The sequence below is a fragment of the Pristis pectinata genome, chromosome 38, assembly GCF_009764475.1.
Source record: "Pristis pectinata isolate sPriPec2 chromosome 38, sPriPec2.1.pri, whole genome shotgun sequence".
Classification (NCBI taxonomy): Eukaryota; Metazoa; Chordata; class Chondrichthyes; order Rhinopristiformes; family Pristidae; genus Pristis; species Pristis pectinata.
The window spans coordinates 7,372,540-7,393,229 of record NC_067441.1 but is presented as its reverse complement, the minus strand read 5'-3'; the positions used below and the strand labels follow the sequence as shown (position 1 = coordinate 7,393,229).

Sequence of the window (20,690 nt, the reverse complement as noted above, 5' to 3'; positions counted from 1 at the left end):
TGCACCCTCAAAATAAAGCTGAACTCATCAGCTGCTACTGTTAACTCTACTACACTGCACCAGGCAGAATCCCAGGCACACCACACCAGTCATTATAAACAGGTGTAGAAAGAAAGCAAAATTAATTCAGATCAGAAGTGAAATTGAAACGTGGCAGCTGGTTTTTGCTGCCAGACTCAAAAGACAGCAATGTAGAGTCACTGAATTGTGCTGGCAGCTGGATTCAGGGAAGGAGAATGGAAGTGGCCACAGAAGTAGATAGGGTGGTAATGGCAGCACCTGGCATGCTCACCTTTATTGGTCATAGCATCAAGTACAAGAGTTAGGAAGCCATGTTGCAGCTAAATAAAAACTTGTTAGGCTGCATTTGGACTATTGTTTGCAATTCTGGTCACCCTGTTACAGGAAGGATGTGGAGGCTTTGGAGAGGGTGCAGAAGGGGTTCACCAGGATGCTGCCCGGATTAGAGGGCATGTGCTCCAAGGAGAGGTTGGACAAACTTGGGTTGTTTTCTCTGGAGCATTGGAAGCTGAGGGGAGACCTGATAGAAGTTTAAGATTATGAGTGGCACAGATAGAGTAGACAGCCCGTATCTTTTTCGCAGGGTTGATATGTCTAATTCTAGTGGGCATGCATTTACAGTGAGAGGGGAAAGGTCAAAGGAGATGGGTGGGGCAAGTTTATTTTTTATATTAAAAAAACAGAGTTATGTGCCTGGAATGCACTGCCAGGGGTGGGAGTGGAGGCAAATATGATACAGGCATTTAAGAGGCTCTTAGATAGAGCACAGGAATGTGTAGAGAATGGAGGGATTAATTTAGTTAGGCATTTAATTAGTTCAGTGCAACATCGTGGACTGAAGTGCCTGTTCCTGTGATGTACTGTTACAACACAAATGTCAAGTACTAGAAGACATGCATTTAAGGTGGGTGGGTGGGGGGAAAAGTTTTTTTTAATTGTACTGAGTGGTAGGTGCCTGAAATGGGCTGCCGGGGTAGCGGTGGTAGCTGATATGATACTGGCATTTAAGAGGCTGTTAGATAGATACAAACATGGAGGGAATGGAGAGATTTAGTTTAAATCTGCATCATGTTCAGCCAGACATCATAGGCCAAAGGGCCTGTTCTGTTCTGTTCTATGTTCTATGATAAGTAAGACTCCTCCTTTGAAAATACCATCTAATGAAGGTTGTATGTCAGCTTGCAACTCTCTGGCCAGACCTCTGTTTTAGATGCAGTCTTCATCTCAAGTGCTACCTACAACATCTGATGTTGCCCAAGACGGCCAGCTCATTAAATTTACTGGTTTTTACCCAGATCAATGACTCAGAGGGCTTGTTGCTCACATTACAGCCACACATTCATGTTGCAATGTTTATTCTACACATTCTCATTTCCACAGCAATAAATACATGTACAACTGCAGACAAATGCTCTTAACGTTTGAGTTGTAACAAGTCAGTTGCAACAATTCCCTTCCTGTCAGTTTCACAGGGCAACGGGAACGAAGGAAAAGAAAGTGCTTCAGGTCATAAAATGCCGGACCAGTTTAGGTAGGAATGCCAGCACTTACACTGGTGGATCTTTAAAATGCCGGACAGGTTTAGGTAGGAATGCCAGCACTTACACTGGTGGATCTTTAAAATGCCAAACAGGTTTAGGCAGGAATGCCAGCACTTACACTGTTGGATCTCTTGACACGTGCAAGGATATTTTAAGTCGTCCCTTGACAAATACCAGTTGTATGCCAGTGGCCAACACTTCCTATAGGACCAAAGCTTTCAAATGCCACACTGAGCCTCCACCCTCCCCTCGCTCTACCCCAGTAGTACAGGAGATTGCAATGCCCCTTCCCTAACCACAATGGCATTGTAACACTAACAACAACAGAAACCCTGGAAGTAAGCACAAAGCTCCAGTAACAACAAGGCAAATCCAGCTGTATTTAAACACAGACTGCACCTTGTGATGCAATGGTGCAGTGAGGTTACACAGGACAATCTAGGTGAGGCACCTGTGAGTTCTTAACTAAAACTGAAGAGTCAGTGCAGTGCAGTCTAATGCTCACCAAGGCAGCAGGCAGCTCAGTAACCGAATCAAGCAATCCTTTGCTTCTTCAAGAATCATTAGTTGGATTCTGGCAAAACTTTATTGGGGAACACGGCGGAGTGATCAGTAAATTTGCCTGTGACTGCAAGGTGTTACTCAGGAAAGGATTAAGACCGGTGTGCACTTTGCTACCTGCACATGCTAGAATAGTCCCAGTCTCTCCTGAACTAGAAAACACTGCCAACCCGGAGTTCAATCTGCTCCTGATTAAAGCCCCCTTGTCAAAATCTCCAGAAAGACTCCTCCCACGTTCAAACCCTGGGGTATTATACAGAGTCCAGTGAGGTCATACCTTCTATGCCATGGTCTATCAGTACAGCTGGCGACAGTATAAATAGATCTTGGGGCCAATCATTATCAAACAAGGTGGCATTTTCTGGCAAGGATGAAGAGTCCAAATCCAGGCCCAGGTAGCACCTGGAGTCGTTACAGAGGGTGCAGAACGGGGGTGTTCCATTTGGCCCTGGTGGAGCAGGCAACATTTCCTTCTGCAAGTAACTGCGAGTCGCACCGCTGTGGTGAGCCGGGCGGTCTCTGTGCCATATGTAGTGAGAAGGAATGGTGGCTATCACCTAGAACAGAGAGCTCAGATCAGAAGACGAGCTACAAGGCATGGAAAGACCCAACCAATGACAAGCTGCACCTGCCCTGCATCAATTGCAAGCAATGGTGGGTTTAAGGAGCTACAAACCACACAAATAGATGCTGCAGCAACCATACTGACATCTCACCTGTTCACAGCAGTGCCGGCTCACAGCCGCCCTGTAATTCATTTGAGCCCAGAGGTCCAGCCGGAGCTTGAGGAAATTTGGGACGAGCTTCCTCCAATTCTCACCCAGTGCCCATGGGAAAATCTCATACTTGTACTGTTCTTCATCCTCCTCCATGTCATTCGCCAGGTACCTGAGGGGGGGAAAATTGGATTACAATAACCCGATTCCATTCCATTTAGCCCAGAAACAGGCCATTCAACCCATCAAATCTATGCTGACCTCTGCACCCACCTACACTAAACCATTCCCCTGCATTGTCTATAGCCTTCTCTGCCATGGGGGTTCAAGAGTTCTTCTCAGTGTTGAGAGTCTCTGCCTCCACCGCCCCCTCAGGCAGTGCACTCCAAATATCAGAGAAACGAAGGACTGCAGATGCTGGAATCTAGATGAAACACACGATGATGCTGGAGGAACTCAGCAGGCCAGGCAGCATCCGTGGAGAAAAGCAGGCGGTCAACGTTTTGGTGTCAGGACCCTTCTTCAGGACTAGAGGTACGAAAAGGGGAAGCCCGATATGTAGGAGGGAAAAGCAGAGCACTGAGAGGTGGACAAAAGAGGGGAAGCGGGGTGGGCTCAGGGTGGTGATAGGTAGATGCAGGTAAGAGATGGTGATGGGCAGGTGCGGGGGGAGGAGGGGAGAGCAGATCCATTGGGGGATGGGTCAAAGCTGAGGAGGGAAAGAAAAAGGGTAGAGAACAAAAAAAGGGTAGAAGGGGAAGAAGAGAAGCAGCGTGGTGGTGGTGGGGGGGAGGTATTGTGGGGAAGTGGGGGGGGTGAGGGTCAGGATTACTTAAAGTGGGAGAATTCAATGTTCAAATATCAACCACTGGGTGAAAGAAATCCCCCTCAGCTCCTCTCTAAACCTCCTACCTCTCACATTTGCTTGTGCCCTCTTGTCTTAGACATCCCCACCATGGGAAATTGACTCTCATTATCCCCCTCAATTCCGTATCAGGTGCCCCAAGGAGGAAACACCCACCCTACCCAATCTCTCCCTATAACTGAAGTGCTCCCATCCTGGCAGCACCCTGGTGAATCTCCTCTGCATTCTCTCACCAGCACTATCACATCCTTCTTACAGTGTGGCAACCAGACCTGCACACACAATACTCCAAGTGTCAGCTAACCAGCCTTGATGAATTTTTCCCACTGAAGCTAGCCACAATAACAAATTTACAAAATTATGCAAGCAAGGATGCAGCCCTCTACCTCCGCTCATTATCCATTCATCCTTCTTCCCCTCATCCCCCCCCCACCCCGACTCCCCAAGCACCTCACTCGTCCCCACTTCAAGAGACGGGAGTAAATATTGAATCATCTTCAAGACAATGCTATTTGAATAGGATGCAAAGTGGGCAATTGGGAGCTTAAAAGAAAATCATTTTTCCTCCATTCCAAGTTCAGTCAATGTGCAGTCCTCTCACTGAAGTGTAATATGCTCCTTCGTCCCTTCTGTCTCACAGCTCCAGCGACACGTTCAGTCCTGATCTCTGGTGCTGTTTGCACATTCTCCCTATGACCACGTGGCTTTCCCCTAGGTGCTCTGGTTTACATTCAGTCGGGAGTTCCACAGCATTGAACCAGATCCTTCGGCCCAACTTGTCCATGCCGGCCAAGGTGCCTACCTGAGCTAGTTCCATTTGCCTGCATTTGATCCATATCCCTCTAAACCTTTCCTATCCATGTACCTGCCCAAATGTATTTTAAACACTGTAATTGTATGCACCTCTGCCACCTCATTTCATATCCCCACCGCCTCTCTGGAAAAAAACCTTGCCCCTGGGTCTCATCTTAAATCTACGCTGTCTAGTTTTAGACTCCCCTAACCTGGGAAAAAAGATTGACCATTCACCTTATATAATGCCCTTCATGATTTTTATAAACGTCTATAAGGTCATCCCTCAGCCTCCTTCACTCCAGGGAAAACAGCTCCAGCCTATCCAGTCTCCCTAATCCCAAACACGTGTTGGTTGGTACATTAATTGGCCCCTGTATATTGGCCCTAGTGCGTGAATGAGTGGCAGAATCTGATGGGAGTTGATGAGAATGTGGGAACTATAGGTTACAAGAAAAATCAGTGGGACAGTGGGATTGTTCTGCAAACCGGTAAAGGTGTCCATTGGACCATAGCGTCTATGGCACAAGGAAATATGTAAGTGTACATTGTAGGATTTGCAGTTAAAATTACCAGTAGTTTAAAAGAGGCCAGGATTATTCATCAGGAGACAAGTTCTAACCACACCATGGCAGTTGGGAAATTTGAATTAACAAATTTGGAATAAAAAGCTAGATTCAGTAACAATAACTGAAAATATCAGTTGTCACATACCTCCCGTATGAATGTCCTTCAGAGAAGGAAATCTGGCTGATGTGGGACTTGAGACCCACAGTGATTGAGTTTACTTTTAACTGCCCACTAAAATGGCCCAGCAAGGCACTAATTCAAGGATCAATCAGGAGTGGCTGGTCCAGCCAGCAACACTCACATCCCATAAATAAATAAAAGGTTCAAGCAAAATTTGATACTAGATGGAAATTGTAATCTAGCTTCAGTATGATTTTAAAAAAGTGATCGACAGCTTTCATGCTTTCAAGAATCTCATTGACCAGCAGTCCATATTATAGCACATCCGAAAGTATTGTAAAAGTCGACCCGCACTCTAATAAATCAGATAACAGCAGAACCAAAGAATTTACAATTAATGCTTTAATAGTTTAATGCTAGCGGGAGTGAGGGATACCGAGAAAGAATAAACAGTGTAACCCAAGCTCTGTATTAGACTCACTCAAAGATTCAATGCCATGGTCCCTCTTTTATACTTAAAACAAAGAAGCCTACGTGCTAAGTTTCACATACCAAGCTATTCTAAGGATTTATTTTTTCTTAATTAGGATGATTTACTCTTTGCTTCATTATCTGTTATTTTCCTTATCTTTAAGCACTTTGTAACTCAGCAGCAGTTCATCATGTTACAATCTGGTCACAGACAGCTCCAGGCTCCAAGGATAACCGCTTATCACAAAGACAGGACATTCCTTTAACTAACTACTTCTTTGATTTACACAGGACACCTGGACATCATGCATCTCATCTATAGTTAGGCCACGACAAGCTGAACAACATTAACCCTTACAATCTCCGTTACTTTTACAGTATTGTGGGCTGGCTTTTCTCAGTGTTGCTAGAGGTAGCCTAACAGAAGAAAATCTTAGAGCCCCATATTTACAGATGCAAGCCACGCACACACACACACAGAGCAAGCTCAGCCCCACTGGCAGGTGACCTATCTACCACTGTTTATACACATGTACTTACAGAGCCAAGAAGAAGTTCATCCTTGAGTATTCACTTGTGTGAAGAACTGCGCGTTTGAAATAAGTCAGGACCATGGCCAGCAAATACTGAAAGAGAATGGGATTGTCAGACAAAAGAGACCTGCGTGTAACCATCCCCTTCCAATAGTTCACTGTGCAGAGAGCTAAACGTACTAGCAGTTGGGTACTATGGCTGCTTAGGGTTTCGTCAGACCCTTGAGCCTGGCCAGGATTGCTGGGCTTGGTTCCAATACCTCCTATGATTAACATACTATCAGCTCCCTACTGGTTTAAGCAGCTAGAGAGAATTTCCCAGACTGATATTAGAACAGAGTTTAGCACTGAAAAAAAAAAGTGGATGTAAACATGCAAGTTATCAAGATATCATTGGTAAATCACTTAAATTGCATCTGGTGTAAACAAATCAAATCATGGGTCACCAAACTTCAGTCAAAAAGGAAAAGAAATGCTGATAATTCTCAGAGCATCTGTGGGAAGGTGCATCCTGACCTGCTGAGTGTTTCCAGCATTGTTTTTATTTTAGGTTTTCAGATCTACAGGTTTTTTTCCTTTTCCTTCTCTCCCACCCCCACTTCAGTTTAAAGGTGCAAGGTTTTAAACCAGACTCAACAATTCCTCAGCCAGTTAGTCAAGATGTACGGTCATTAAATGCATTCCCTGCCTCAACTTCCATCTGAAGCTGAAACAAAATGGACAGCTCCTTGCAGCTGGTACATTTATTCCACCCAGGGGCATTGAACAACTTCAGTGTTGGGGCCAGTAATAAGCGATTTGGAGAGAGAAGGAGCCAAACTAGTTGGCCTCTGAGAATATTTGCAAGCCTAATCACATCGATGGTCTGAGCCCTTCCTCTTTAGTACTCAATGACTCTTACTGATCACAGTCTAGTCTGGCTGTTATTTAGCCACTGGAACCTGCTGGAATTTAGGAGAATGAGCTCTTCCACCAAGTATCAACAAGGTTGATGCCACCCACACAGAACCACACCAAAGAACCCATCATCACTTCCAGTCAGGACTGCATTTGACTACAAAGGTACTCCAGTTCATTCAAGTTAAAATTAGTGCATCCTCTGTTGCTGTGCTATCGTTTGTAACTATGGCCATGTGTTGTATTCCATTCTGAATTTCAGCTCCATTAACTTTTGGAAGCACAGTAACTATACAGGACACTGTAGTTATAGAATCATACAGCATGGAAACAGACTATTCAGCCCAACTGGTCCATGCCAACCAGCAGGCTCCTTTCCGTAATAATCCTATCTCCCAGCACTTAGTCCACAGCCTTCTATGCCTAGGTGATTCAAGTGTTCATCAAGACTTCTGAAATGCTGTCAGTGACCCAGCTGCAACCACTCTCTCAGGCAGTGCATGAACGTTTAGCACACTGTGGCAGTTTCAGAACCGTGAAGTCGTGGGACTTTTGATGCAGGAACTAATTCACAACAGAATATAATCCAAAACTCATTGCATATGGAATTTTACCAAAACATTTTCCAAGGAAGGAAGGTGCTGAGGGAAACTCCATTGCACAGATGGCTGTGTTATGCACAGAGGTGGACATATCTTAACTATGCATGGGACGTTCGAAGCCAGAACTGACCTCATCTCTATACCCTTAGAATTCCATAGGTTTTATTACTTTGCCCTAAAATGGACTTTTGTTTTTGTTCTAATTGTTTTTTTTCTTGTAAAAATTGTATGTTTAATTTATGTTTTTCTTGTGACTGCTGCTTATATTATGCTGTGCCTGTGATGCTGCTGTAAGCGAGCTTTTGATTGCAGCAGTGCACGCATGCACTTGTGCATATGACAATAAACTTGACTTTGACTCTGATTAACAACCTTCTCCAAATACCTTGTCTGCAATTCTACAGCAACTGTCCATCCATAGGAAGTCCTGAATCACCTCGTCATCTGTAAGTAACAGCAGGTTGGTTAGAATACAAGCAGCTATCACTGACCAATACAGATTTAGTGCAGAACATTAAACCCATTAGATGACTCACAGGCATATCAATTAATTCCTGGAGTGCAACGTACTGAAGGGTCAAAAACCAGAGAAGCAAACAGCAAAGCTGGAGCAAGCTAGGCTGCTCTGACCAAAATCCAGCCCTGTAACAATGAAATGCAGATTCCTGTCAACTGGATTTCTACCAAGGGCAGAGTAGTGACCTTCCATTTAGAAAATGTTGCCCAGCTGCCAAGACACTAAAGACCTTGGGAAATAAGTGACAAACGGCTCATCTCTGGGAGTGTTATTTTGATGGGTTCATAGAAAGGCAACATTTATACAAACCTTACAACTACAAATTCAATTCTCACTTTTGGTCCATTGTCTCTATGACAACTCTTAGATCGATCCCATTGCTCACTTATTTTCCTGTAACCTGTCACACGCCAATCAACTCCCCTGTTGCCCATCTACACTCTATTATAGTAGCCAATTAACCTATCAGCACACCTTTGGGTTATGGGAGGAAACCAGAGCACCCGAGGGAAACCCACACAGCCACAGGGGGAATGTGCAAACTCTATACAGACAGCTCCGGAGGTCAGGATCGAACCTGGGGCTGTACAGCAGCAGCACCAACTCCCAAACCACTGCGCCACTCAGAAACAGGGGAGATGGGTTAAGATAATCACAGACAAAATGAGCAGTCACTTGAACAAGCATAGATTAATAAAAAGCTAGCTAGCTAGAATGCTGTTCACAGGGCAACGTGGCTGATTTCTGTTCTCCTGTAGTCTCACAATGAGTCAAAACAGAACAGGAACAGGCCCTTCAGCCCACTATGTCTGTGCTGACCATGATGCCAATCTAAATTAATCCCATCTGCCTGCATGAGGGATATGCCCCTCCATTCCCTACCTGTTCACATGCTTGTCTAAATGACTCAAACATTTCTGCTTCCATCACCTCCCCTGTCAGCGCATTCCAGGCACCCACCACTGAAAAAAAACCTCATGCATCCTCAGTTGCAAAGCCACATGCCAACAACTGGGGGATCTTGCAAAAAAAGCTATTACAGCAGCGTGTGCTGAAACAGACAGTGCAGTGTAACACAGGGAAACCTGACACATTGTTATATGAACATCACAACCGAAGATCTTTACATTTGAGGCTAAAACAGTGTCAAGGTGACATTTTTTTTTAAAAATGCAGTAAAACAGTTCAGGTGGAAAATTGCTTCTAAGACACACAAATGCTTTCTGCATCAATTTGAAGTCTCTTACACTAGTTTTCAGATCCATTCTGGCCTCACCCTACTTATCTCAACTCCACAACCCTCGCGGGACATTGCCACTGCTCTAGCTCTGGCCTCTGGTGTAAACATGTTTTAATCTCCAGCACCAGTGACCATGCCTGCTGCAGTCTTCTCTCCAGGGATTGGAATTCCCTTCTCAGACCCCTGCTTTAAAGAATTCCACCTCTCACCATCTGCTATATTAGCTTTTCACACGACATGGTGCTACATTTACCACATTCCTACAAAATACCCTGGAACATTTTACCAAGCTGATGGTGCTATAAAATACTAGAGGTGCTCTTAATTAACCTCTTCACTACCAGAATCGTCAGACAGCTTCTTGCCTTTTCTGGGGGACTGCAGGCATAAAATGACAGTCACATCTCAGAATCACACAAGTCATCAGGCCTAAACCTCAACTCCTCCTCCTCCACACATGCTGCCCGACCCAGATGCTTTTAGCACTCCTTTCTTCAGGATTTCCAGCATCTACAATATTGCTTCCCATCTATGTAATCAGAGCTTTAACCATTAATTCACTTCATGAAATAGTGTCTGGTCATCTCCGCCTCACACTACAGAAATGCAGGTTGCTTATTTTGGGACACCAGTCCTGAACTCTGCCATATTTCACAGTGGAAAAGGAAGCCATTCAGCCCACCAAGTCAATGCTGGCTCTCAGAGTAATCCCATTTCTCCTCCCTCCTGCCACTTATTTCACTGTAACCCATTGTCTCTCACAAGCCCTTTCACTCCCCCTGATTTTCTGGCCATCCACCTGCACATTTGCGGTAACTTACAGTACCCGAATAACCCAGAAATCAGCACATCATGGGGATGGGAGACAAAACCAGAGCACCAAGAGGACCCTCACAAGATCACAGGGAGAACATGCAAACTCGACACAGCACTGAATGTCAGGATTGAACTTTGGTCACTGACAGCGTGAGGCAGCAGCCTTACTCGCTGCACCACTGTGCTGCCCAGTTGATGAACATCAAGAACAATGCAGCAAGCCACAGAATAAGGAGACACAAACAGACATTTTGTTCATGCCATCGTTATGATGTGGTGGGCACAGGTTGGATTTGATTTTGAGTTGCTGTGGGAATTAGATCAAGAATCTCATGCTTCATCTGAGGTTTCAAGTTTTAGAATCATAGAACAGTACAGCACAATACAGGCCCTTCAGCCCACCACGTTGTGCTGACTTTTAAACCTCGCCTAATACTATCTAACCTCTTCCTCCCACATATCCATTTTAAATTACTCCATATGCCTATCTAGCAATCTCTTGAATTTGACCAACGTACCTGCCTCCACCACCGCCCCAGGCAGCGCATTCCACACCCCAACCACTCTCTGGGTAAAAAACCTTCCTCTGATGTCAGCCACTTGTGCCCTTACGAGCAGGAATAAGATGTACAATGCAAGGTCAGATACGTATTCTTGACCTCATCTTAGAACGGTTTGCCATGTACAGTTCAATACTCAAAAGGCAAAATAACAATGGAAAAGAGGAGCAACTCCTCACCAACCAGTTTGTTGTCTAGGTACAAAACTAACAGATGCTTCTTTAAAATGTCCATGGGATATAATGTTTTTCAGGTGCCTCACTTGGTACCAGAAGAATCAGCTCAGGAAGACATGGCTGACATTCCCCCCTCAGTGTATCTGCACTGGACAGTGTATTCATTCCAGGTACTTCAATGTGCATGTCCAAAGTGGGCTCCCTTGACAGCTTTTGACAATTGTTAAGTAGCAACTGAGCCAATATCAGGAAGACAGGAGGTTGGGGGTAGGGGAGGAGATTGGAAGATGAGAAATAACACTCCAAATCATCACCCAATGATTCTAAGAGTCTCTCAATATACACCAGTTTATGGGGAATATTGTCCAATATGGACAAGTCTGGTACCTCCAGAACTAAACCATGATACAGATCATCTGTGCCCCAATAGGAAAACAGGAACAAAGTTAAGAAAAGTCTCAGGTTTTACACTGAAAATTTAGAGAAGTTTCCATTCAATAAGGGAAGTACAGTGTTGCAACTAGAAGAGCTGCTGACCCACAGTTCCAGCGACTTGGGTTCAATCCTGACACTCTGTGCTGTCTTTAAATGGAGGGTGCATTCTCTCAAATGCTGCAGTTTCTTCCCACATCCCAAAAATGTGCAGGGTGGCATGTTAATTGGTGTGTAAGTGACTGGTAGAGTCTGGGGAGAGTTGATGGGATTATGGGGAGCACAGGTTATAGGGGAACTGGATTGTTCTTTGAGGAAGCAGATGGGCTGAATGGTCTCAGTTCCATTTTTCCTTACTTCATCGAACAAGTTTTCCCCTGTCAAAATGTTAACTGAATACTTTCATTACCAAGTTCTTTCAATTAAATACATTTACAATGCTAACTTTATCCAATGTCAACATATTCACTAAGACAATGACTATATATTGAAGAAAAAAAAATCTTTTAAAAAATGCACCAAGGCCCAGAACAAATAATAAAATTCACAAGATTGAGAATTTACCCAACATACCAAGCAGCTTAAGAAAGGCATCCAGCTCTTGGTGTTTTATAACAAATGGAGAATCTTTTGAAAGTTTTGACATCTTGATTGCTTCCCCTTCACCCCTCTCCTGCAGCCTAGGCTTTCGAGGCACTAAATCCCGGCTGTGACGTGACAGTTTCGAAACCCCTGGCTTCACCTGAATGGTGATCGAAGAGTGATTCTGTGATCGGGTCTTGTGGTGCCTCATGATGGTAAATGAGGCTAGTCAGGAGTGGTCTGTGATGAAGACAAACAAACAACAAAACAAAAAAAAATCAGGACATCATTGCAGTTTTAGTTAGTTATTTCGGCAAGACCAAGCGTAGACGCGGCAAGTGCTTTGCGAAGCACCTACGCTCCTGTCCGCAACAGCCATCTTGAGCTTACGGTTGCTTGTCATTTCAACTCCCCTTCCCATAGCGGCCTGTCTTCGGCCTTCTGCATTGCCACAGTGAAGCTAAACGCAAACCTGAAGAACATATTCCTCTTGAGGTAGCCTACAGCCCAATGGTATGAACATGAAGTTTTCTACTTCCAGGTAAGCACACACCTCGTGTTCCTTTCCCACTCCTACCAATCCACCTTGGGTCTCTCTCCCATTGTTCCCCTTTTCCATCCTCCTCTTCCCCCCCCCCCCCCCAAAGCTTATTCATTACCCTACCCTCTGGTTCCACCTGCCCATCAGCCACACATCTATCCACCTGGGTTTCTTCTCCCTTCCTATATCGTCTTCCCCATCTAGATCCATCTGCTCATTACCTGGTTCTACCTATCACCTTCCAGCCCCCCCACCGTCTCACCCCCTCCCTCTCACCTCTTTAACGGCCAATCTTTCCTCTATACCCTCAGTCCTGATGCAGGGTCTCAACCCACAATGTCAACCACCTCCTTACCTCCACAGATGCTGTTTCACCCAAGTTCCACTCACAGTTTATTTTTTGCTCCAGATTACGTGTGCGGTCACTCATGTCTCCAAAGTTAGTTATTTGTCAAGTGTATTTACTTATTATAACATGGGAGGCCACTGGCTCCCAGAGAAATCCCATCAGTCCCATTCCCTCTCTCTTTGCTTCACTTATTCTTTTACATTCACATCGTCTCGCTCTAAGTCTTTTGTCATTGAGCTGCACTAAGGAGTAATTCACAGCAGTCAATTAAACTACCGGCACATCTTTGGGATGTGGCAGGAAACTGAGGCACCCACAATAAGCCCACACTGACGTGGAGAGAACATGCAAGCTCCACATAGACAGCACCCGAGGTCAGGACCAAAGACAGGTCCCAGGAACTGCGAGATTGCAGCACTAATTGCTATGCCATCAGGTGATCCTGTTCACGGTAGTGTAGCGGTTAGCGTAAAGCTATTACAGCGCCAGCGACCCGGGTTCAAATCCAGCCACTGCAAGGAGATTGTACATTCTCCCCGTGTCTGCGTGGGTTTCCTCCGGGTGCTCCGGTTTCCTCCCACATTCCAAAGACGTATGGGTTAGGAAGTTGTGAGCATGCTATGTTGGCGCCGGAAGCGTGGCGACCTTTGCAGGCTGCCCCCAGAACACTACGCAAAAAGATGTATTTCACTGTGTTTTGATGTACATGTGACTAATAAAGATATCTTATCATTAAACTGGACTTTTCATCTTTGATAACAATTTTGCAACCTTCAGAGACATACTCATAGCATCAAAAGCTAAAGAAAAAGAGGCATCAGTGCATTGTGCTTCTACTGGTACCCACTAGAGAAATCCCATTGGTGATACCCCACCACTCTCCACTCTTTCCCCATAGACTCGTCATTCTTTCTCCAGTGCCTATCCAATTCTTGTTTAAAGATTGCAGGAGTGATGGAAAGAATCAGCTTCAGATCATCACTGCTCCCTGCACAAAAAGTAGTTTTCTACTAATTCCATTTATATTGTTTGCCCAAAGTTTTAAATCTGTGCCCCCAATCCTAGAACTATCATAGAACAGTACAGCACAATACAGGCCCTTCAGCCCACAATGTTGTGCTGACCTTTAAACCTCGCCTAAGACTATCTAACCCCTTCCTCCCACATATCCTTCTATTTTAAATCCCTCCACATGCTTATCCAGCAATCTCTTGAATTTGACCAATGTACCTGCCTTCACCACCACCCCAGGCAGCGCATTCCACGCCCCAACCACTATCTGGGTAAAAGAACCTCCCTCTGATATCTCCCTTGAACTTCCCACCCATTACTTTAAAGCCACACCCTCTTGTATCGAGCATTGGTGCCCTGGAAAAGAGGCGCTGGCTGTCCACTCTATCTATTCCTCTTAATATGTTGTACACCTCTATCATGTCTCCTCTCATCCTCCTTCTCTCCAAAGAGTAAAGCCTTAGTCTCTCCTCATAATGCATACTCTCTAAACCAGGCAGCATCCTGGTAAATCTCCTCTGCACCCTTTCCAACGCTTCCACATCCTTCCTATAATGAGGCAACCAGAACGGGACACAGTACTCTAAATGAAAACAGTTTCCTTCTATTTCCCCAGCTAAACCTACTATGATTTATCAAATCCCCTCTCAGTCTTCTTCCATTCCCAGCATGGAAATTTCTAAATAGCAGGTTTAAATTGTGAATAGGTGAATTTACCGCATTAGCTAACTGTGACAGCATAACCAATCATTCTTACTTAATCGAAAACATTGATATCTGAACCTTCCCACAATATGGTTCAAATCTCTTATCCACTAAATACAGCAAAATTCTAATAATCTGCTAAACCATTGTTCAGAAATCCTGAGAGGTCAGCTCTGGCTCACCAGGACCCTGTTCCCACACTTACTTTAACCTTAAGACACAGGAGAGTGCAGATGATGTAACCAGGAACAACAAATAATCTGCTGGAGGAACTCAGCAGGTCAAGCAGCGTCTGTGAGGCAGGAGGAGGGACGGGGAAGGAAAGGAATTGTCACCATTTCAGGTCAAGGACCCTGAATTAGGACCAGTGCAGGATTTTGACCTGAAACATCAACAATTCGTTCCCCCACCCACACCGCATTAGGACTGATTTTATAAATACATTTACACACTCAAAATTGGTGACTTTTGTAAATTAGCTATGGTTCCCAACCAATTTACTCACATGGCTGCCCACCAATTACAATTAGTTTCACTGCCCAATCAATACTTGGACTCTCCTTCTCTCAACATACACCATAGCAACATCCAAGTCCTGGAACTCCCACCCCTATAGTACAGTTGGGATCACCTTCACCAGTAAGGCACCCGCCTTCTGAAGAGCAGTTAAGGATGGGCAATAAATGCTGGCACTGCAAAAACTGAAAATAAAGAAAAAATAAGCCACCCAGCACCCCAAATTAAAATTAGAGAATACTGGAAACGTTTAGATCAGGCAGCAACCCTTGAGATGTCAAAATAAATCTACTGAGAAGTTCCAAAAATCCCCGTTTTTATCTCAGGTTTCCAGCATCTGCACAATTTCGATTTTAGGAGTCCCGCTAAAATGGGACCCATTTGCCAGCGATACCACCCACTGTCCGCCCCCCCCCGGGCATGAAGGTTGACAGTCCAGCTGATACCCCTCCTCCCACACCCCCAGCCCCCATTTGGCCTCAGGATTCCCCCGCCCCGGGCTCGAAGCCCAGCGGACACCATCACCTGCCGCCCGCAGGGCCGGGCCGCTCACCTGAGGGGCGGGGCGCGCAGCCCGTCTCGCTTTATTACTGGCTGTTGCCTCGTTTACGTCAGCGCGTCGCGCCCAATCACCATCTAAATCCGCCAGCCGCGCGGCGTCGTTTCCAAGGAAACCAGCTGTCAATTGTCGGTTTGGGCGATCGCGATGTTCAAAATACAATCTTTGATTTTTTGTTGTGTTTAAACAGCGCAGTTTGATGTTTATACAGGCCCGCGATAGTGTTTGCTTTTAATCGTGAGGTAAACAGGTACGATTTCGTTGGTCCCAGCAGGTAGGCATCCCCACTGTTGATTGGCTGGATTATTATACAATACGTATTCTGATTGGGTAGAACCCACGTGGTCCTGTGGGCGGTGCGGAGTTTTGACTGGGCGAGACCCCGGGGAGGTTGCCAGGAGGGCTCTGTTCTGATTGGGTGGAGGTGTTTGTAGATAGTGGCAGCGCGGCCAATGGGAAGAGGCCACGGACTCGGTGCTGGGGAGCCGTGGCGCAAAGTTGGAGGGTCGGCGGCGGCGGATCCGCGACTGAGGAGGAGAGCGGGGCCGCCGGTGAGGGAACGGCGCCGGGCGTCGACGGGCAGCAACGTACGCGGGATCCAGGCCCGCGCTCCGAGTGGGCGGTGGCGGCGGGACATTAGCGGGAGCGCGGACCGTTTATGCCGGGGGTGGTGGGAGAGGGGGAGCGGATTCCGGGGTGGGGGGGGGGGGGGTGGAACCAAGTCCCTGACGCGGGGTGGGGGGGGGAAGTGAAAGGGACGGACGCCTCCCGGCCGGAAGTGAGGTGTCTGAAGCCATCTCCTCGCCTTCGGGTCGGCGCAGGCGCGGCGTAGTTGCGGGGGGGGCCTGTCGGGCGGGGGTGAGGGGCCGGGGGGGGGGGGGTAGTTGGTGGGGGGTGTCCCGGGTGTAAAGGAGGCGCCCCTGGCGTGTGGAGGGGTGGCGCTCCTGGGCGCCGGGGTCGGGGGGGTGGGTAGGGTGTAGGGGGAGGGAGGGTGAGGAGGAGAAGGTATGAGGTGCCCCTGGGTACCGGGGTTGGGGGGGGAGTGGGAGGAGGGAGGGAGGTGTGAGGCGCCCCTGGGTGCTGGGGTGTGGAGGGGGCGCGGAGGAGGGAGGGGGCACTCCTGGGCACCGGGAGAAGGAGCAAGGCGGGGGGCTCTGTGGAAGCTGGGGTGAGGAGGGAGAAGGGGGCCTCCCAGGCGCCAGGGTGTGGAGGAGGAGGGAGGGAGGGAGGGTGGGTGCTCCTGGGCGCTGGGGTGAGGAGGGTAGGGTGCTCCTGGGCACCAGGGGACGGGGAGGGGCTCTCCTGGGCGCTGGGGTGAGGAGGGAAGGGGGATGCTCCTGGGCGCCAGGGTGAATGGGGGCGCTCCTGGGTGCCGGGGTGAGGAGGGTAGGGTGCTCCTGGGCACCGGGGGATGGGGAGGGGCTCTCCTGGGCACTGGGGTGAGGAGGGAGGGGGTGGCACTCCTGGGTGTCAGGGTAAGGGGGGCGCTCCCGGCTGTTGGGGTGTGGAGGAGGAGGAGCGGAGGATGGAGGGCTTGGCGCTCCTGGGTGCAGGGGTGGGGGCCTCCTGGGTGCCAGGGTACGGGGTGGTGGTGGAGAGTCTGCCGGGGTGAGGAGGGAAGGGTGTGTTCACTGGGGTGAGGAGGAGGGAGGGGGGTGTTGCGCTCTTGGGTGCTGGGGTAAGGAGGGGTGGTGGTGCTCCTGGTGCAGGGGGGAGGGGGGTGCTCCTAGGCACTTGCGTAAGGTGGCGGGGGGGGGGGTCACTTCTGGGCACTGGGGTGAGGAGGGAGGAGGTGGCGCTCCTGGCACTGGGAGGAGGAGGGGGGAGCCCTCGCCTTAAGGCGAGTTAGAGACCCACAGGGAGTGAGAAATTGGGGATCTTCTAATGATAATCTTCCCTAGTTCATAAAACTTAGCACGCTTAAATATTATGTTTATTTAAGCTTGTCATGTACTATGCTGCTGCAAAAAAGCTAATTTTCATTTATACTCTGGGTTTGTGTGTGCACCCATGACAATAAACGTGAACTTGGAACTTCAGCCCCTCCCTTTCCCTTCAGCTGACGTAATGTGAAGGGTCTTGACCCAAAACATCGAATCTTCATTCCCCCCAGTAGGTGCTGCCTAACCTGCTAATTTCCTCCAGTCTCTTGTCTCATTTGTAGTCTCTTGTGCCTACATAATATAATTTCCACCTGCTTTGATCAATTAAATATCATCCCTGCTTTTTCCCCATCCCATTTCCTCCTCTTCCACCCACCCCAGTCTACCTATAGGCACGCCACACCTTGATGAAGTTCCAGGCTTTGCTTGTAGTGTATTTCCAGCGTTATGGTGTGTATAATCTCCCTCTCGCTCTCTTCCCTTTTGCAGTTCTGTTATCCCAGCCAAAGAGACACAGACCTGACTGCCCCGTGGTGGGACTTGCTGAGATACCCACCTGCAGCAGGTGTTGGGACAACAGCGTGCCGGTTTAATTTCTGCCACTGTCCAGTTCTGGGGACTTGGGTTCCCGGGGATCGTCCAGCAAACTGTTTCCTGCGGGGAGGAACAAGATGGTCCGATCGATGTTGGCGACAGCCACCAGCCTTGTGCTCACCACCACGGTGATCACCCATGCCTACTACCTGAAGCGTCAGTTCTACCCCACTGTGGTGTACCTCACCAAGTCCAGCCCCAGTATGGCGGTGAGTATTAGGGATGCGAGGGAGGGGGCTGTTGAAGTTATTATCCTGTAGCTGTGGAGCTCTTGATCAAGACATCATCAAATCAAAAGTATAATCAGAATAAGGTTTATTATCACTGTTTGTTTGACGTGAAATTTGCTGTTTTGCGGCAGCAGTACAGTGCAAAGACACAAAACTATACATTTTGAAATAGTGCAAAAAAAAGAAACCATAAGGTAGTGTTCATGGACTGTTCAGAGATCTGATGGCGGAGGGGAAGAAGCTGCTCCTAAACCGTTGATTGTGGGTCTTCAGGCTCCTGTACCACCTCCCCCCTGATGGTAGTAACGAGAAGAGGGCACGTCCTAGATTGTGAGGGTCCTTCATGATGGATGCTTCCTTGAGGCACCAGCTCTTGACGATGTCCTCAACAGTGGGGAGGGTTGTGCCCATGATGGAGCTGGCTGAGTCTACATCCCTCTGCAGCCTCTTACGATCCTGTGCATTGGACCCTCCATGCCAGATTGTGATGCAACCAGTCAGAATGCTCTCCACTGTACATCTATAGAAATTTGCAAGTCTTTGGTGACAAACCAAATCAGGGAATAGATACAACAGTCATGTTTTATTACATTGTTGTGGAAAAATAAAACTAAAGCTTGCAATTTGAGTGCCTTTCATAGACTGATTTTTTTTGCAGGAAGTTTTGTGCTGTTGTAATATAAACTACTGGCAAACAATTTGCATGCAGCAAGATCCCATAAAAATGTGTGGTAATGAGCAGATATTTCGAGTGATGTTTGTGAAGGATAGATATTGCACTGGGGCAAGTACCCCTGCTCTCCTAAGACCAGAAGATCTTACTTGCATTTCCATGACAGAACCCAGTCAGGGCCTGGTTTGTCCAGGAATCTGAAGTAGGATCTTTCAGTGGTGCAATTCTTTACACCCCGGCACTGTGCTGAGTGTTGGCATTGTATATGCTTTTTGCTGCTGTTTTGAATGGGCTTGTTCCTTCTGATTTAAGGGACCTTTTTCTGGCAATGTAACAGTAAAGAGGAAGGATGGACTGAAACAGGTTAGGGGTTCCGAAGGGCTGAAAGATCCACTTGGAAGAGCTTGTGTTGGGTGATGCTGGAGAACTTATCCATCCATGTTGTGCCAGAGATTTACACTGATTTTCCAAAAAGTTTCTAAAGCGTCTTTTAATTCGTGCGGTCTGAATTCCGAAATTCCTTCTGTGGAATTTAAATTTAGTTCATTGAATAAACCTGGAATAAAAATCTGTAGAGATGACCACAAAGCCACCAAAGGGTTGGAGGGAGAGCATCAAGTTCTTTATGGAAGTAAGTCCAGGTCTGTTTGTGTCTCTGGACCCACAGGTGGTGGAGTTTAATCATATTCTCTGTAATGGCCAGGTAGGGTACTCGGAAGGCCAGCCTTTTCTCTGGCTGTTGCTGAAACTTAAAATCCAGTATGGGATGAGCTGATGTAATGCTGTTGGGAATGCATTGACCCTGGAGTAAAGTTCTGTTAGCTTTAAATGTGACAATTTCACTCTATGCATGTGTGTACCTACTATTCTGGTGAAGAGTTATTGACCTGATACGTTAACTGTTTTTCTCTCTCCACAGATACTGCCTGCCGGCTAAGTATCACCAGTGTTTTCTGTTTTTGTTTTAGATTTCCGGCATCTGCAGTTTTATTTTGCAAGCAATGTAATGTTGCAGCTATGTAGGACCCTGGTTAGACCCCACTTGGAGTACTGTGCTCAGTTCTGGTCACCTCACTATAGGAAGGATGTGGAAGCCATAGAGAGGGTGCAGAGGAGATTTACAAGGATGCTGCCTGGATTGGGGAGCATGCCTTACGAAAACAGGTTGAGGGAATTTTCTCCTTGGAGTGATGGAGGATGAGGGGGGAACTGATGGAGTTGTATAAGATGATGCGAGGCATTGATTGTGTGGATAGTCAGAGGCTTTTCCCAGGGCTGAAATGGTGGCCACAAGAGGACACAGGTTTAAGGTGCTGGGGAGTAGGTATAGAGGAGATGTCAGGGGTAAGTTTTTTTTCCACTGAGTGGTGAGTGTGTGGAATGGGCTGCCAGCAATGGTGGTGGAGGGTGGATACGATAGGGTCTTTTAAGACACTTTTGGATAGGTACATGGAGCTGAGTAAAATAGAGAGCTATGGGTAAGCCTAGTAATTTCTAAGGTAGGGACACGTTCGGCACAACTTTGTGGGCCCAAGGGCCTGAATTGTGCTCTAGGTGGTCTGTTTCTATTTCCTCTTCTGTTGCTGCTTGAAGGTGGCTCCTTGCGTTCTCTGCTGT

General features: G+C 47.1%; 2 protein-coding genes across 6 annotated transcripts in view; one reads left to right on the top strand and one right to left on the bottom strand.

Annotated features, from left to right (window-relative positions):
* Nucleotides 1-1,340: 1,340 nt before the first annotated feature.
* Nucleotides 1,341-15,712, bottom strand: LOC127587009 (speedy protein 1-A-like). 3 transcript variants are annotated; one of them, XM_052045115.1, is made up of 6 exons: nt 15,660-15,689; nt 12,004-12,252; nt 8,075-8,133; nt 6,198-6,283; nt 2,840-3,011; nt 1,341-2,680 (listed from the first exon to the last, which is right to left on the bottom strand). In XM_052045115.1, the coding sequence occupies exons 2-6, from the start codon at nt 12,221-12,223 to the stop codon at nt 2,375-2,377; spliced, it is 843 nt and encodes a 280-aa protein (XP_051901075.1). In that variant the 5' UTR covers nt 12,224-12,252; nt 15,660-15,689; the 3' UTR covers nt 1,341-2,374. The 3 variants fall into 3 exon arrangements, with proteins under 3 accessions (XP_051901075.1, XP_051901073.1, XP_051901074.1); XM_052045113.1 differs by having other exon boundaries at nt 1,360-2,680; nt 15,688-15,712; XM_052045114.1 differs by lacking the exon at nt 15,660-15,689 and adding an exon at nt 15,124-15,395 and having other exon boundaries at nt 1,360-2,680.
* Nucleotides 15,713-16,034: 322 nt separating this feature from the next.
* Nucleotides 16,035-20,690, top strand: part of syvn1 (synovial apoptosis inhibitor 1, synoviolin) — a 51,898-nt gene continuing 47,242 nt past the window's right edge. Inside the window, exons 1-2 of one of the 3 annotated variants that reach the window (XM_052045099.1) lie at nt 16,035-16,244; nt 18,066-18,379. In XM_052045099.1, coding sequence (XP_051901059.1) covers nt 18,248-18,379 — 132 coding nt within the window. In that variant the 5' untranslated portion in view covers nt 16,035-16,244; nt 18,066-18,247. Of the gene's footprint in view, nt 16,281-17,492; nt 17,806-18,065; nt 18,380-20,690 lie in introns of those variants that run through there. The other 2 variants (XM_052045100.1, XM_052045097.1) reach the window with 2 other exon arrangements.